Source organism: Puma concolor, chromosome B2, assembly GCF_028749965.1.
Source record: "Puma concolor isolate L17-30 chromosome B2, mPumCon1.1.hap2, whole genome shotgun sequence".
In the NCBI taxonomy this organism is placed as follows: domain Eukaryota; kingdom Metazoa; phylum Chordata; class Mammalia; order Carnivora; family Felidae; genus Puma; species Puma concolor.
The window spans coordinates 38,262,108-38,280,328 of NC_141671.1; the positions used below are offsets into that span (position 1 = coordinate 38,262,108).

At 38.2% G+C, this 18,221-nt stretch overlaps 1 protein-coding gene across 5 annotated transcripts in view; it reads left to right on the forward strand.

Annotated features, from left to right (window-relative positions):
- Positions 1 to 18,221, forward strand: part of DNAH8 (dynein axonemal heavy chain 8) — a 347,525-nt gene that overhangs the window by 260,927 nt on the left and 68,377 nt on the right. For all 5 annotated transcript variants that reach the window (XM_086706753.1, XM_086706756.1, XM_086706755.1 and 2 more), the window contains 2 exons: positions 2,216 to 2,334; positions 4,417 to 4,619. In XM_086706753.1, the coding sequence (XP_086562879.1) occupies positions 2,216 to 2,334; positions 4,417 to 4,619 (322 nt within the window). The remainder of the gene's footprint in view (positions 1 to 2,215; positions 2,335 to 4,416; positions 4,620 to 18,221) is intronic.

The following is an 18,221-nucleotide window of genomic DNA, read 5'->3' on the forward strand; positions in this document are numbered from 1 at the left end:
TTACGGAGACTCTTTACCTATTCAGCCATGGCTGGGTCCACCTGTGATGGACAGTAAATTTTGTTTTGTAGTACAGCCACACATGAGTCCCTCAAGACCAAACAAGTAACTCTGGGAAAAAATATGGTTGTCTGAGCCTGGCTGGGACTGGTAAGGGAGACCTCAGAGCACCACTGGAGTAATAAATAAATAAATAAACAAACAAATAAATAAATAAATAAATAAATAAATATCATTCACCAATTGCGCCCTCTGCTGGCGGGTTAGGTTGACACTGGGATAGGCATTATCGTTTGCCTCTGTTGATTAGAATTTAATTACCTGTAGTGAGGAATCTGGCAGCTACTACTGCTTAACTATAGAATAAGTATTTTGCAACAGCTATAACCATGCAAGGGAAGTATTATTGGCCCCGCTTTATAGATGAGAAAACAGATTCAAAGGGGTTAAGTACTTGCCCAAGGCCTCATAGCCACTGATGGCAAAGCTGTCCTCTGACCTCATGCTCTTTCCCTGACATCATGAGTTATTTCTCTCCCAGTCACCATTGGACGGGCCAGAAATGAGGGAGCGGTCATCCTAAGGAAAGTTGCAGAAGTTCACGGGAGCTGACATCAGGTGGCCATCGATTTGGGGTCTCTGTGGCAAGAAAGGGCAGAAGGAGAAGGGGGTCAGTCTCCCAGCTGAATGGATGTCAGGAAGAGAAATAGAAGTATCTCAAACAGCATCTGCCCTGCTTTGGCATCTCAGGCTGAACTGTTTAGCACCTGGAAGTGGTTTTGTTGATAGAGCCAGGAAAAGGGATGGGAAGTGGAGGTGAGCAACCAGGGGCTGGAAGATATCCCATTGCCCATCACAGACGGGGCTTGCTTGGAAGCTCCATCGGGTAGAGTCAAAATTAGCAGATGCCCTCCAGGTCAGTAAGCTGGGAATGGACACCCTCTCTCTTCTCGCGCCTCCTCTCTAGCCGCAGTTGTGGAGGTGGGCCGCAGGGGGCGATGCGGGCAGCACCCAGGTACCCGTGCAGTAGGGTGGGGCACCAAGTGTGCAGGGCAGATTCTTTGAGAGCAGTCAACTCCAAGGAGCCACTGCAACAATCTTCAGGAGAAAGGTGGCAGTTGTGAAACAGTTCAGAAATCCTCCCTCTCCTTTTAGTGCCCCAGGGACAAAGTTGGAATGACTGCATTACAGAGCAATTCTTCTGCTGTTCATTTTCGTGCTGCCTGGATCCTATATGATGAATTATTTGCGGGACGTGGACTTTGGGCGGTTATTTAACCCCTCTGTGCCTCAGTGAGAAATGAGGGTAATACAGGTAACAGTCCGATCCTTGATCTGGCACACAGTATCTGCTCTGTTAACTTTTGCCGTTTGCTTGCAGCTCTTACCATGGCTTTTAAAACATGCTTACAAACATGGTCAAAATAATCCCGGCTGCTTGTTGCAGCGTCGGGCTCATCAATCTACAGTTTTTGTAATTAGTTTTGTCAGTACGTGGGCTTCAAGGAGTGCCTTTTAATGCCTCTGAAAATTGGCGTTTCTTGCCATGCCTCTGAAAGAACACGTATTTCAGACCAGCTCTTGGAGAGACCTCTGTTCTTAGGCTTGGGGTCTCAAGGCAGGGAATCACTAAGAAAATAAAAGTTTAGAGTCTGTCATCTATCACTATTTTAAGTAGAGGTCAACATTTAGAGGTTTGGTTATCAGAATGGTCTATATCAGTGGTCCTCAAGCAAGGGCAGCTTTGTGCCACCCCCCAGCCCTGCCACCGCCCCGAGAGCATTTGACAATGTCTGGAGACATTTTTCATTGTCATGAGTTGGGGATGAGGCTGAGTAGAGGCCAGAGATGCTGCTAACATTCTGACAGTGTGCAGGACTACTTCCCCAAAATAATCTGGCCCCAAATGTCATTAATATTGGCAGGTTGTTTGTAAACCCCCTTCTATGTTTTTTTCCTCCCTGATCATTTAGTGTAATTGATACACTGTCTTAATTTCCGTGAAAAATGTAGAAAAGCAATGGAAAAACTGAAGGGAATAGGAATATCCACATTATTTGAGTCACTGATTCTGAAAAAAAAAGCAAACTGTGTAGTTATGCTTGAAAAATTATTTGCCTGTGAAGAGTGACCCTCTAAAGTTACTCAGTATCCTCTCCAACATGTTCCAATTGTATATATTTCTATGGCTTGCTAATTGGCTTATTTATTTTAGATATCTCGTAATGAGAAGGGATGGAAAAGCTGGTTTGATAAAGATGCTCCAGAGGAGGAAATTATCCCTGATGGATATAACGATTCACTGGATACCTGCCGCAAACTTTTACTTATCAGGTGAGCATATGTATTATCAGACTTAGAAGGATCACTCATCAGATTGTCAAATTACAGATGTTACCTCAGTGAGTTTACCTCACTATGTCCCAGTGGGTATTCTAAGAAACGTGTGTGCTTCCATATTGCGGTTTGGGATGGCAATTCCTTAGTTCCTTGACAAGCAAATAAAATGGTGGTGGTGGCAGGGAATGTATTAGTGATAGTGCTTTTAGCAGAAGACACACGAAAAATATGCCTTTATTATTCCCTCTGTTCATCATTTGCCACTGAGTGAATCACTTATTGTTGAATTTACTTGATAAAAAAAATAATCCTCACAAAGTTACAAGGCAATTAGTCTACAAGCTGAAATTAAATTTTATTTGAGGAAAAAAACAGGAATTGCCTATTGAAATGTATAAATGTTGTTTTGGCTATTAAAATATGATGTGAAGGAAGAAAATTCTTTCCTTTTCTTTTCTTTTCTTTTCTTTTCTTTTCTCCTTTCTTTTCCTTCTTTTCATGTTTTCTAAATATCCAGTAGCTCAAAGAAGGCTACTGGAGAAGGCTATGGGAAGGTGTGTGTGTGTGTGTGTGTGTGATTTGTGAGCAAAGCAGGAGGGTGGAGGTGGGGAGATGGGGCCACCAAAAGAGCAACAAAAAGATGTAGGATTATTTTGGAGTGGTTTTTGTTTTCCCTAATAATATACACCTGAGCTTGAATTTCTTAGAAAAACTTGTTTCCTGGATATTGTCCACTCTTTGGGAGTAATCAGAATGGTCAGCAATGGTGACCTTGTGATGTACGGAGTATGAAAGGATTACTTTTTTTTTAAGTTTATTTATTTTGAGAAAGAGAGAGAGAGCACAAGCAGGGGAGGGGCAGAGAGAGAGAGAGAGAGAGAGAAAATCCCAAGCAGGCTCCATGCTGTCAGCGTGGAGCCTGATGTGGGGCTTGAACACACAAACCATGAGATCATGACCTGAGCCGAAGTCAAGAGGCAGATGCTTAACTGACTGGGCCACCCAGGCGCCCCAGGGCTACTTGTTTTTATAGGAATAGATGTGTCTATCTTTTGTCCATCCTTTAAAAAGTGAATCTGTGCCAAACGAGTAGTGTAGTCTACTAGTAAATAAGAATCTGTAGATCTTGTCTGTGATCCAAAATATCAAATAGTAAATGATATTTATTTGATGTGTTGCTGTGTATAGAACCTACTACAGTGCAGGCGACACAGATGGTATTAAATAAGTGCTTGCTGATCAACCTACTTTTGACAACTTTGACACTTTAATTCTCCCCTTGAACACTGCAGAGCTTCACAGTGTGCAGCGGGTTGGCCCCTATTGTCTTCGGGAGCTGGTGGAGGACGCCTCCCCTTGTGTCCCTGCTGAGCCCCAGCACCTAAAGTGGGGCCTGATGCAGTGGGCACAAGATAAATATTTATCAAAGAATAGATGTGGTCCTGCCTATGAGTTTGAATAAGGAATTGCTTACCTGAAGCAGATAGCCTCAGTGACTAGGGGTAATCATTGATGTGATTAAAAAAAAACATAACTAATTAGGGGCACCCGGGTGGCTCAGTCAGTTGAGCATCAGACTTCTGCTTGGGTTATGATCTCATCGTTCATGAGTTCGAGCCCTGTATTGGGCTTCCTGCTGTCAGTGCAGAGCCTGCTTCGGATCCCCTGTCCTCTCTCTCTGCCCCACCTCTGCTCACGCACGTGCTCTCTCTTGCAAAAATAAACATTAAAAATAAGCTTTAAAAAAACTAATTAAAGCTTCAGTGTAGTTGGTGTGTCTTCTGAAAATGAGACATTTGGATCAACTGGCTTCTAAGGGCTCTTGTGGGTTAACAACAGACCATGTTTTTACCCACTCTGGCCTATTTTTTCCCAGTGCCTCGCACCAAAACCACATGATTAAATTTGTATTCATTCAGGGATGGGAAACCTTCCCATCCTTCTTACACAGAGCTGCAGATCTGGGAATTAGCTTTTTGTACTTTGCTAATTAATTACGTTTTTTAGATGCTTAGAATGAAATAGAATAAAAATGAACACACTGAATTTTTTCCTATAACTTGTATTCATTTCTAGGTCTTGGTGCCCAGACCGTACTGTTTTTCAAGCAAGAAAGTACATTGCAGATTCTTTGGAGGACAAGTACACAGAACCAGTTATCCTAAACCTGGAGAAAACTTGGGAAGAAAGTGATACCAGGACACCTTTGATATGTTTCCTGTCCATGGGATCTGATCCCACAATTCAAATTGATGCATTGGCCAAGAAACTGAAGCTGGGTATGATCAGACATTTATTCAGTTTAGTAAAACCTCTGTATTTTTGCCCCAAACATTGCCTCTTATAATTTCATAACTGATTCTTATTATATATATTGTATATAATAATTATATAATTATATCTGATTATATATAATATTATACATAATATTATATATATTATAATTATATAATTATTATAATATAATATAATAATGATATAAATATATATATATTTTTTTTTAAGTAGTAAGCAGATGTCCATACTACATGGATAGCAGACTGGGAAGAATGAACATACAGAGGCATTGCTCTGTCTGTATAAAATTACAAAAAAATCTATTTTGTCAGAAATTGAAAAACTATAACCATTATTATAACACACAGTAATTTGGGATTTATTCATTCATAATTTCTTTCAGTAACTCTTTAGTACAGGCAGCAAGCTAGATTCAAGGAAGTGCGGAGACGAACACAAAATAGCTGGGAAAGACAGATACATAAACACGTAATTGTGGCAACTGCTGGAACTGAGGCATAGACATGCCTGATTACAAGATCCAGAGCTACTCGGGCTGCAAGGGGTAAAGGGAAAGCATCACAGTGATGGTATTTTGAGTAGGATCTAAAAAGGAGTTGAGATTTTGGTAGGTGGGATGGTGGGAGATACAAGGTAAGTTGCTCCAGGGGGAGGAGGCAGGGCGAGGAATTAGAAACACATAAGTGGTGAGAGCAGTGACTGAGTCAGCACGACCAAAGGACAAGGACCTGTATGGGAAGATCGAGCCATCTTTTTATAGAATGGCTGTTTATAGGAGGGCTGTTCATCTGCTCCTCATGGTCTGGAAATCTGAATATTGTTGGCATTGCCATTTGGTATCTTTCAGGTTCAGATCTCTGGAACTATCCCTTATTGGGTTAATTCATTTATGTCTTTATAAAGATTATAAAGGTGATTGATTATGCATAACCAAACCTACCCTGTGAAACAAAACTTACATTGAGTTTATTAGTAAGTTAACATAATGTGATATAAAATCAATTTAGTCTTCTCCAAGTATTCACCATGCCATGTGTCCTGCACTAAAAAATTACTGCAAACCATTAGCTTAGGGTATCATGGTCTATGGTCACTGTCTGTTTTCTCATCTTGACTTTTCTCTGTTCACTGTCACCATACCCTTCTATACTCTATATTGATCCATGTTTTAATGGTCACTTTCTTCAGTCTGAACACTGATACTCAATGTATAGAGCTTCCAGTTGTAATGGCAACTATTCATGGTTAAGTTTTACTAACCACCTTAAAGGTAGGCTGTGTTGCTCTGGTATTTATGGCAACATGCCAGTCACCTTCATTGGTCTAAGAGTGATGCCTCTCTTGCAGCCTTGTAGCTTCCAAATCTCCCTCAGATGTATTCCTTTATGGATATTTGTCCACTTGCTTTGTCCAGATGCCCCACTTCTCTCTGCTTATGGGTTCCTTTTTCCTGTCTTACTATGCACCAATCTCTATGTGGCAGAACTCTTGGTCTCTGGTGGCTTGTGAGCGTCACTGCTTATATGTTTAGCAAGTTCAGCATTCCCAGGGAAATTCCCCTTACTCTCTTGGCCCCAGATCCAAATAGCAAGGGAAGAAATTCATTGGTTTTGCTTTGGTCACATGTTCCTTTCTGAGCCAATCAATGAATATTGCTCTGGTGATGGATTCATAGCAGGAAGCACATGTGTGGGGCTAGAGTGGGGGCATTTCTTAGAAGGGTATATTGTTCCTAGAAGATGGGCATGTTTCCAACTAGAATTACCATTTCAAATGACCTCAAAATAATGCTATTGTCTAGGACCAGAGTTTAAAACAGAAATAAGAAATTCAGGGTTTCTTTTGGGAGAAATTATAACCATGACATTAAATAAATTTAGCTGGAACTGTGCTATCACCTTTACTGTTATTACATGTTATCATACTACTTTGCTTGGCAATTTGGTGATTTCCATTTCTTGCCATGACTTAAGTTTTTCCAACAATTGTTCAAGCTTCTGTTGGTTGCTTTGTTAGGATACTAAAACAGAGTACATTTGATTTTGATCCTGAAACTCCATGTAAAGAGCTTCCAGTTGTAATGGCAACTATTCATGGTTAAGTCTTACTAACCACCTTAAAGGTAGGCTGTGTTGCTCTGGTATTTATGGCAACTTGCCAGTCTTCCAGGACCCAATGAATTTTATACAGAACTCTTTGATGAATAAGTTTTGAGAATGCTAGAAAGTCTCATGCTATTTACTATCCCCCAAATATCTGTGAAAATGAAACTATAATATGTACAGAATAACATAGTAATCTAGTCTCAACTAGAAAGATTTTATTTGGATAACTGGATACTAGACAATCATAGGATACTCAAGGTTAATAGGCTGGAAATCTTGAAATCCAACTACCTTATTTTACAGCTGGGGAAACTAAAGTCTAGAGATTGGGCCATACAGCTGGCTGGGGACAGACTTAATTCAGGCCTTATCTCAGGGCTTCCAAATCCCACTGCAGTGGTCTGTTCTTGCATTCCTTTTCACTGCCTTCATTGGATGAATTAACCAGTTACCAGACAGCAACTTGAGGAATGGGACCAAGTCAAATACATTTTTGTAAGAAAAGAAAAGCTTCTCACTATGGATATTGTCAGGTGCCTGTCAGACTCTGCAGTGAGAGATTTGGAGCAGACAAATTCTGCCCAGAAACACTGTGTGCCTGGGCAAGAGAGAAGACAGGTGTCTTTAGCATGAGAACCCTACCAGAGCCTGGATAACGGAGATAGAGGATGGATGGGTTTGAAGATAGAATCCAAACACAAGTGAAAGAGAACAAGTAAAATACAAACCCACAAATATACTGAAGTAGGAATGAGGAAATGGGCATAAAAACACATACAGATGAAAAATTTTAAATAACAAGAGAACAGTGCATAGTTATGGTAATAAACTTAAAAATATCATTAAAATGGACAAGTCTGTAGAAAAATACAAATGTATAAAAAAAAAAAAACCTGAATACACCAATAATCAAGATGAGAAAAATGAGAAGTTTTTACGTTATGACCTGAGCAGAGGCTCTGGGCTTGGTTTTTTTTTTAGTAAATCTTCTAAAACTTTCACATACTTTATTCCATTTCAGAACATAGGAAAAGATGATACATTTTCCTCTTTATTTTGAGGGAATAGCATTATCCTGATAGAAACAGACAAGATAGTAATAACTTCATAAAAGAAAGAAAACTACAGATTGACGCTGCCTGTCAATGTAAATGTAAAGATCTTAACTGAAATGCAAACAAAAAGAATTCATTGTGTCATTAAAAAAAATACCATACAAAACAATAGTAATTTTCCTTGACCAAGAAGGAATGCATGGGTGGGTATAAGAAAGATATAGTATTAAGAAATCTCATCACAACAAAAAGTAAAAGACTCTTCCTTAGGCTATCATATTATTACCTTGATAGGTGCTGAAAAGCCTTTTTATAAAAATTAAACATTTGTATTTGACTTTTAAGAAGTTGATACATATAACATTTTATTAATATGATAATGAATATGAACTTCAGACATCAACATTTTACTTACTGGTAAACAACCAGACACATTAAAGTCAAGAATAAGATAAAGATGTCTGCTGTCACCACTATTATTGAGCACTATTGTGGAAGATATAGCTAATGTATTGTAAGAATCATAAATAAAAGATATAACTATTGGAAAGGAGGGACAAAAATCATCATTACTCTCAGGCAGTGTAATTGTCTAACTAGAAACACAAATGAATCAACTGAAGAACTATTAGATTTAACGGGACAGTTTGGTAAGGTGGCTGATCACAAAATAAATATATTAAAGAAATCAATGGAACAATCTTGTAAAATAAAATGTAAAAAATCCCATTCACTATAGCAATAAAAATAAAACTGGGGAATAATTTTTAAAATACCTATTAGAAGAAAACTATAAAACTTTCTTAGAGGCATAACAGTAGGATAGAACAAATGGAGAGTCAAACCACATTCCCAGTGTAAAGATTCAATATTGTAAAGATGTCAATAGTTGCTAAATTTATCTATAAATTGAAGGAAAGTCTAATTGAAATTCCAACTATATTTCTTGTTCTAATTGGATAGTAGAAAGATCTTAGATCATCTAGAACAATAAATGGACAAGAATAACCAAGAAAACTTTGAAAAGGAAAAAGAATAATGGGGAATGAGCACCACTAGATTTGTAAACCTTTATCAAATGGCAATAATTTAATCAGTGTGGAAGCTCAGAGTAGATAAACAGATCAATGAAGCAAAATGAAAGGCCTCAGATTAGGCTCTAGTATCTATAATAAGCTTAGTCTATGATAAGATTCACATTTCAAATCAATGGAGGAAAAATGGATTAGTCAATAGACATTGTTGGGCTAGCCGGTTAACTTTAGAAAAAAGTAACAATTTTATTTTACTTTAAACTCCAAAGTAAATTCTAGGTTAATTAAGCTATAGAAGAAAAAAAAAAAAGAATGTATTGGTACTATTGGGGTAGCTAAGATTTTCTTAATCATAATATCAGAATCTAAAACCAAGGCGGATAGTTTGGAGTGATGAAGTTTTGAAACTTCTGTATGTCAAAGCGCCATTAGCACAAATGAGGATGGACATGTGGGCTGGGAACGACAACCTTCCATTTTAGCTGGAGACACTGGCAGTCCTTTTTAATGTATATATCACAAATCTTTAAAATATTTGTGCTTTGTCTTGACAATTCTATATGTATGAATTCCTTCCAAGAACATATCAAGAGATACATATCAAAATTTATATACAAAGATGTTTAATCTAGTGCTATTTATAATATGGAAAAATTGAAAATGTCTCACATATAGAAAAGGCTAGAGGTTGAATGAACAAGAATGCATCAACATGATGGAATATTACGGTACCATTAAAAAATTTTCCAGTAATATTTAATGACAGTAAAATACTCACAATATGCTGTTAAGAAGTAGAGATTTAGAATAACGTCTGTGAGTGTATGTATATATATATAATACATACATACATACATACATACATATATATATATATAATTTTTAATATAGCTAGGCTTACAATCCCTTATTCAAAATCCTTGGGGCCAGATATACTTCAGAAATCAGAATAGTCCACCTTTCAGAAAGATAATATTTCATATATTATATAATATACTGCAAATAAGAGTATTAATATTCATAGAGATAGGAGTAAAGTCTATAAATAGCCTCATATCCAGTCAGGTCAAGTTTTGCCACTAAAATGATTTTCTGCAAAATTTTCAGTTTTCAGGACGTTTTGAATTTTAAAATGAGGGTAAGCGATTGTGTATTGTGCATATTAAAAAGTTTAGAATGAAAATCTAGGGAGGGATATTCATGACTTTCATTTTCTTCTCTATACCTTTCTGTATAGTGCTTTCACTATGAGCGTATACTACTTAACTAGATATAAGAAGTTTTAAAAAAAAGAAAGCGAAAAAGGGAAAAAGACACAAGCCTAATTTTGGAAAGAAATGGAAAAGCAGTTGAATTCTTATTAAAGTCTCTCAAATACAAACAAACAAAAAGCCCAAACACCAAAGTGTAATTATACTTTATTATCTGCAGCAACACTTCCTACAATACCTTCTGCATCCATCTTTCTTTTGAGAATTCCTTTTATGATGTTGTGGCATCTTTCTTTACCCTTTCTAGAAATTTGGTCTTGTACTGCATCTTATCTCACTGGTCCCTGCCCTTTGGGACCTTTTCTTCTTAAGGGCAAAGCTTCGTCACTTTTCCAATGTCAATCAATCTAGTTGTTCCAGACCATTCAGAAAATTTATGAAATATTTATTGACCTATGTTAAAAATGAAGAAAGTTTGCAAGTCAATAACTTGAACTTCTGCCTTAAGATACCAGGAAAAGATGAGTAAATTAAACCCAAAGCAAGCAAAAGGAAACAATAAATGTTTCAGTGGAAAGAAATGAAACAGAGCATACAGCAACAACAAAGAATCAACACAGTATCTTCTTCGAAAAGACCAACAAACACCTACTAACAACCACGAGTGAAAAAAACAAATTAGAATGTTGGTAATATATTGAGCCCCACTCCATAAGCCCCACCTCCACAAGACTGTGAAATACACAAAGAGGTTAATTGAAATTATCCTTTTATAAAGGTCAGAAAATATTATTTGATGATCATTAACTTGCCCAAAGTCATAAAGAGATAAGTGAACATTTGATGGCAAGGGAAATAAAGAGTGGTACAGGGAAATTCATTCCCAGGACTTAGTAGACAAACCATGGAAGTAAGTCTCAAAGGTTATACAGAAATAGAAGCTTAAATAAGAAAAAGGAAAGTCTCCATAATGGATAATATATGCCATTACCTCACAGTAAAAAGATAAAAAAAATAAAAAGGAAAGAAAGAAAAGGAAAGGAAGGAAGGAAGGAAGGAAGAAAAAGGAAAATACCAATAATTGATAAATCTTCAGTTTGGCCAAGAGTAAGGGAGAGAAGACTAAGTTTATTAAATCAGGAATGATAGGGGGAAACATCACTATTGACCTGACAAAAATTTAAAAATACCATAAGAGAATACTATGAACAATTATGCCAACAAATTAGATAACCCAAATGAAGTGGGCAAATTATTAGCAAGAGACAACTACTGGAAGTGACTCAAGAAGAAACAGAAAACCTGAAGAGAACTATAAGAAGTAAAAATACTGATTTAGTAACCAAAACTTCCACAAAGAAAATACCAGGGCCAGATGGCTTCACTGGTGATTTCTACCAAACATTTAAAAAATAACACCAATTCTTCACAAACTTTTCCAAAAAATAAAAGAGGAGGGAGCACTTCCCAACTCATTTTATGAAACCACTATTACCAATTCCAGAACAAAGATACCACAAGAAAAGAAAACCAATATCCCTTATGAATATAGAAGCAAAAATCCCAACAAACTACTTTCAAACAAAATCCAGCACCCTATAATAATCCTATAAATCCATAATCCTATAAAAAGGATTATGCACGGGGCGCCTGGCTGTCTCCATTGGTTAAGCGTCTGACTTCAGCTCAGGTCAAGATCTCATGGTTTGTGAGTTCAAGCCCTACATCGGGCACCACGCTGGTGGCATGAAGTCTGCTGGGATTCTCTCTCTCACTCTCTCTCTCTGTCCTTTCCTGGTGTGCTCTCTCTCTCTCAAAAATAAATAAACAAACTTAAACAAAATTAAAACTAAAAAAAGGATTATGTACTATAGCCACGTGGATTTATCCCAAGAGTGCAAGGTTAATTATATATGAAAATTAACCAATATAATATGCCATATGAATAGAATAAGGAACAAAATCCGGATAATTATCTGAATAAGTGCAGAAAGGGCATTGAAAAAAAATTCAATACTCTTTCATGATGAAAACAAACAAGAATAAAATGGAATAAAAATTTGTTCAAACTAATAAAGAGCACCTACCCAAAACCCACAGCTAACATCATATTTAATGGTGAAAGGCTGAATGCTTTCCCCCCAAAGATCAGGAGCAAGACCTTCATCACTTCCATTCAGCACCATATTGGAGGTTGTAGACAGGGCAGTCAGACCAGAAGAAGAAGTAAAATGATTTCTATTTGCAGATTACATGATTTTGTATATAGAAAGTCCTAAGAAGTCCACCAAAACAAACAAACAAACAAACAAACAAACAAACAAACAAACAAACAAAAACTATTAGAGGTAATAAATGAGGTCAACAAGATTGCAGGATATAAGATCAATATTTAAAAATTTATTATTTTTCTATACAATAGCCAGAGCCATCCAAAAATGAGATTATATGTGCAATTCCATTTATGGCATCATAAAAAATACTTAGGAATAAAGTTAACAAATAATTTCAAGACTTATACATTGAAAAGTGCAAAACATAATTGAAAAAAATTAAAGAAGACCTAAATATATGGGAAGACATCCTGTGTTCATGGGTCAGAAGACTTAATATTGGTAAGATGTCAGTATTCTCCAAATGGATCTACAGATTTAACACAACCCCCATCAAAATCCCAGCTGCCTTTTTTTGTGTAAATTGACAAGCTGATCCTAAAATTCATAGAGAAATACATAGGACACAGAAGGACCAAAACAGTTTTGACAAGGAAGAACAAAGCTGTAGGTCTCATACTTCCTGAATTCAAAACTTACTATAAAGATACAGTAATTCAAACAAGATGGTGCTGGCGTAACAATAGACATATATATCCATGGAATTGAATTGCAGTCCCATAAATAACCCCTAACATATATGCCCAAGTGATTTGCAACAAGGGTTCCAAGCTGTTGGATGAGGGAAAAGATAGTCTTTTCAACAAATGGTGCTGGAAAAACTGATATCTACTTTTAAAAGAATGGAGTTCGACCTTTATATCATACCATATACAAAAATCAACTCAAAATTGACCAGAGACAAATGTAAGGGCTAAAACTATAAAACTCTTAAAGAAAACAGGAGTAAATCTTTGTGACCTTGGATTAGGCAGTGGTTTTCTAGATATGACGTTAAAAACGTAAGCAATAAAAGAGGCAATGAATAAATTGGATTTCCTCAAAATTTGAAACTTTTGTGCTTCAAAGGGTGCCATCAAAGGAAGTGAAAAAGGCAACTTACAAATGAGAGAAAGCATTTATACATCATAAATCTGACAAGGGTCTGGTATACAGAGCATATAAAGAACCCTTACAAGTCAACAATGAAAAGTCTAATACCCAATTTAAAAGTGAGCAAAGAATTTGAATAGATATTTCTCCAAAGAAGATATATAAATGACCAACAAGCACACAAAAATATCATCAACATCATTAGTCATTAGGGAGATGCAAGTCAGAACTACAATGAGATAACCACCTCACTCCCAATAAGATAGGTTGAAAGAAAAAGATGGGCAATAACAAGTGTGGGTAAGGATGTGGAAAAATTAGAACTTTTATGCATTGCCGATGGGAATGTAAAATGGGGCAACTGTTTTGCAAAACAGTCTGTCAGTTCCTCGAAAAGTTAAACATAAAGTTACAATATGACCCAGTAATTCTACCTCCAAGTATGTAACGAAGTGAATTGAATATGTGTCCGCACAAAGACTTATACACGAATGTTCATAGCATTTGTGTTCATTATTCACACTAGCCAAAAAGGGGAAACAGCCCAAATGTCCATCAGCTGATGAGTGGGTAAACAAAATGTGGTCCATCCATGCAGTGGACTGCTACTCAGCCATAAAAAGGAATGAAGTTGTGATCCATGCCACAACATGAATGAACCCTGACAACATTATGCTAGCAAAAGGGGACAGAACCAGAAGTCACATATTGTATGATTCCATTTATATTAAATGTCTAGAATAGAGACAGAAAGTAGATTAGTGGTTCCTGGTTGGGAGGGGTCATGGGGAGTGACCACGAATGGGTGTGTGATTTCCCTTGGGGTGATGAGAATGTTCTGGAATTAGATGGAAGTGATAGTTCCACAATGTGATGAGTAAACTAAAAAACATTGAATTATATACTTTGAAAGAGTAAATTATACTTCAGTTTTAAAAGTTTAAGGAAAGAGTTATTGAGCACCTACTGCGTGCCACCCACTGTTCAGGTGCTGGGCTAGCCACCGGGATCTAGCTCCTCCCTTTCCTGGGGCTCACATTCTAGTGTGGGGGTAAAACAGACAATACCCGACAAACAAGTGAGTATATACTATGCTAACAAGAAAAGTACATAACCTGCTAAGAAAGAAGCAGCGTGAGGGACAGAGTGGTGGGAGAGGTGTGCTGTTTTACATGGGGTGGGCCAGGGAAGCCCTGCTAAGAGGGTGAGGAAGATCTGCGGTGTGAAGGAAGTGAGGCAGTGCAGCTCTCAGGGGGACATCTTTCAGGCAGAGGGAATAGCGGTGAAGCTGGAGTGTGCCTGGGGAGCAGGCCATTGCAGCTGGAGGAGAGTGAATGGCTGAGCGGGGGGAGAGTAGTGAGGGGAGGTGTGTGTGTGTGTGTGTGTGTGTGTGTGTGTGTGTGTGTGTGTATTGTGTTCATGCAGTGTGTGTGTAGAGTGTGTTTGTAGTGCGTTCGTGTGAGTTTGTGTGTGTAGTGTGTGTTCGTGAGTGTGTATGTAGAATGTGTGTAGAGTGTGTTCATGTAGAGTGTGTAAAGTGTGTGTGGAGAGAGAGTGTGTCGAGTGTGTGTAGAGTGTGTAAAGTGTGTGTGTGGAGAGTATATGTGTAGAGTGTGTACGTGTAGTATGTGTGGAGAGTGTGTGTGGAGAGTGTTTAGGTGTGTGTGTAGATACAGTATGTGTAGAGTGTGTACATGTAGTGTGTGTGTGTAAAGTGTGTAGGTGTGTGTAGAGTATGTGTAGAGGGAGAGTGTGGAGATTGTGTACATGTAGTGTGTATGTAGAGTGTGTAAAGAGTGTGTGTGTGGAGAGAGATAGTATGTAGAGTGTGTATGTGGGGTGTGTGTGTGTGGAGTGTGTAAAGGGAGAGAGAGAGAGTGTGTGTGTGTGTGTGCGTGTGTGTGTGTGTCTGCAGTGGGGACTATTGTGTGTGTTTAGAGGCTGTAGCTAAGAACTTTGCACTGGGTTTTGCGTTTTGCTCTGAATGAGATGGGAAGCTATCAGATGGTTTTGAGTAGAGAATGGACATGATCTGATTTAGGGCTAATCCCTCTGTCTGCTGGGGGAAGAAGAGCTGGTAGGGAACAAGAGCAGGGGACAGGAGTGCGAGTGAGGTCACACTGGTTAAGCTTTTGCAAAAATCCAGGCGAAAGATGATGGAACCTTGGGCCAGGGAATGAAAGTGGAGATGTGGAGAAGTGAGCAGATTCTGGGTGTGTTTTGAAGGGATGCCTCTAAGTCTCCTCCTAATCCATTCATGGATCAATATTAGAAAGTCAGGCCACCTGAATGGAAAGCAGCTCTTCCTTTTCAAAGGTGTATTTCAGAAGAGTTGGAAGGAGACAGGAGATAGACTGTGGCTCACACTCAATGTGTTATCACTGTTTGTCCCTATCAAACCTTCCCCCCCGTTGACCAACTGAACATTTGTGTGTTCTTCAAATGAAGGGCTCAGCATCTCTTTGAATGATCCAGAGCCTCCTCCATTCAAGTCCCACCTCCCTTTTCTTCTCCTTTGGTAGGTTGTGTGGATTCTTCTCGGCTTTCTCTGGGAGCAGTGCCTGGTTCCACCTCAGCCTCTTGCAATTCCTGATTCTTCAAGCGGTGCCCTTTTATCCTCTGTCAGGCACCCTTGCAAAGTTTCTCCCTGTGACCCCGAGTTTATGAATAGTCTCTAATGTTGCAATTTACAGAGCCTCACAGAATCTCTGTCCATTAGCCATGCAGTGCTGTTCAAATGATGTATGTCCTGACAACTTTTCGGGTTCCTGACATACTTCCTCCCACCCCATAAATTCCTCCATCACTTATAGCCTCCTCTAGTGGTTCCCAAGTTAGCCTCACTGTTTTCCCTACCACAGTGCCCCACTTCACTGAGGATCCACGCTCATCTGGAATAGCAGGGCAAAAACATTCACTGCTTCGCAATGCATGCTATGAAGCTTGAAATCAACCACAGGAAAAAGTCTGGAAAACCTCCAAAAGCATGGAGGTTAAAGAACACCCTACTAACGAATGAGTGGGTCAACCAGGCAATTAGAGAAGAAATTAAAAAATATATGGAAACAAACGAAAATGAAAATACAACAATCCAAACGCTTTGGGACGCAGCAAAGGCAGTCCTGAGAGGAAAATACATTGCAATCCAGGCCTATCTCAAGAAACAAGAAAAATCCCAAATACAAAATCTAACAGCACACCTAAAGGAACTAGAAGCAGAACAGCAAAGGCAGCCTAAACCCAGCAGAAGAAGAGAAATAATAAAGATCAGAGCAGAAATAAACAATATAGAATCTAAAAAAACTGTAGAGCAGATCAACGAAACCAAGAGTTGGTTTTTTGAAAAAATAAACAAAATTGACAAACCTCTAGCCAGGCTTCTCAAAAAGAAAAGGGAGATGACCCAAATAGATAAAATCATGAATGAAAATGGAATTATTACAACCAATCCCTCAGAGATACAAACAATTATCAGGGAATACTATGAAAAATTATATGCCAACAAATTGGACAACCTGGAAGAAATGGACAAATTCCTAAACACCCACACTCTTCCAAAACTCAATCAGGAGGAAATAGAAAGCTTGAACAGACCCATAACCAGCGAAGAAATTGAATCGGTTATCAAAAATCTCCCAACAAATAAGAGTCCAGGACCAGATGGCTTCCCAGGGGAGTTCTACCAGACGTTTAAAGCAGAGATAATACCTATCCTTCTCAAGCTATTCCAAGAAATAGAAGGGGAAGGAAAACTTACAGACTCATTCTATGAAGCCAGTATTACTTTGATTCCTAAACCAGACAGAGACCCAGTAAAAAAAGAGAACTACAGGCCAATATCCCTGATGAATATGGATGCAAAAATTCTCAATAAGATACTAGCAAATCGAATTCAACGGCATATAAAAAGAATTATTCACCATGACCAAGTGGGATTCATTCCTGGGATGCAGGGCTGGTTCAACATTCGCAAATCAATCAACGTGATACAGCACATTAACAAAAAAAAAGAAGAACCATATGATCCTGTCAATCGATGCAGAAAAGGCCTTTGACAAAATCCAGCACCCTTTCTTAATAAAAACCCTTGAGAAAGTCGGGATAGAAGGAACATACTTAAAGATCATAAAAGCCATTTATGAAAAGCCCACAGCTAACATCATCCTCAACGGGGAAAAACTGAGAGCTTTTTCCCTGAGATCAGGAACACGACAGGGATGCCCACTCTCACCGCTGTTGTTTAACATAGTGCTGGAAGTTCTAGCATCAGCAATCAGACAACAAAAGGAAATCAAAGGCATCAAAATTGGCAAAGATGAAGTCAAGCTTTCGCTTTTTGCAGATGACATGATATTATACATGGAAAATCCGATAGACTCCACCAAAAGTCTGCTAGAACTGATACACGAATTCAGCAAAGTTGCAGGATACAAAATCAATGTACAGAAATCAGTTGCATTCTTATACACTAACAATGAAGCAACAGAAAGACAAATAAAGAAACTGATCCCATTCACAATTGCACCAAGAAGCATAAAATACCTAGGAATAAATCTAACCAAAGATGTAAAAGATCTGTATGCTGAAAACTATAGAAAACTTATGAAGATAATTGAAGAAGATTTAAAGAAATGGAAAGACATTCCCTGCTCATGGATTGGAAGAATAAATATTGTCAAAATGTCAATACTACCCAAAGCTATCTACACATTCAATGCAATCCCAATCAAAATTGCACCAGCATTCTTCTCGAAACTAGAACAAGCAATCCTAAAATTCATATGGAACCACAAAAGGCCCCGAATAGCCAAAGTAATTTTGAAGAAGAAGACCAAAGCAGGAGGCATCACAATCCCAGACTTTAGCCTCTACTACAAAGCTGTCATCATCAAGACAGCATGGTATTGGCACA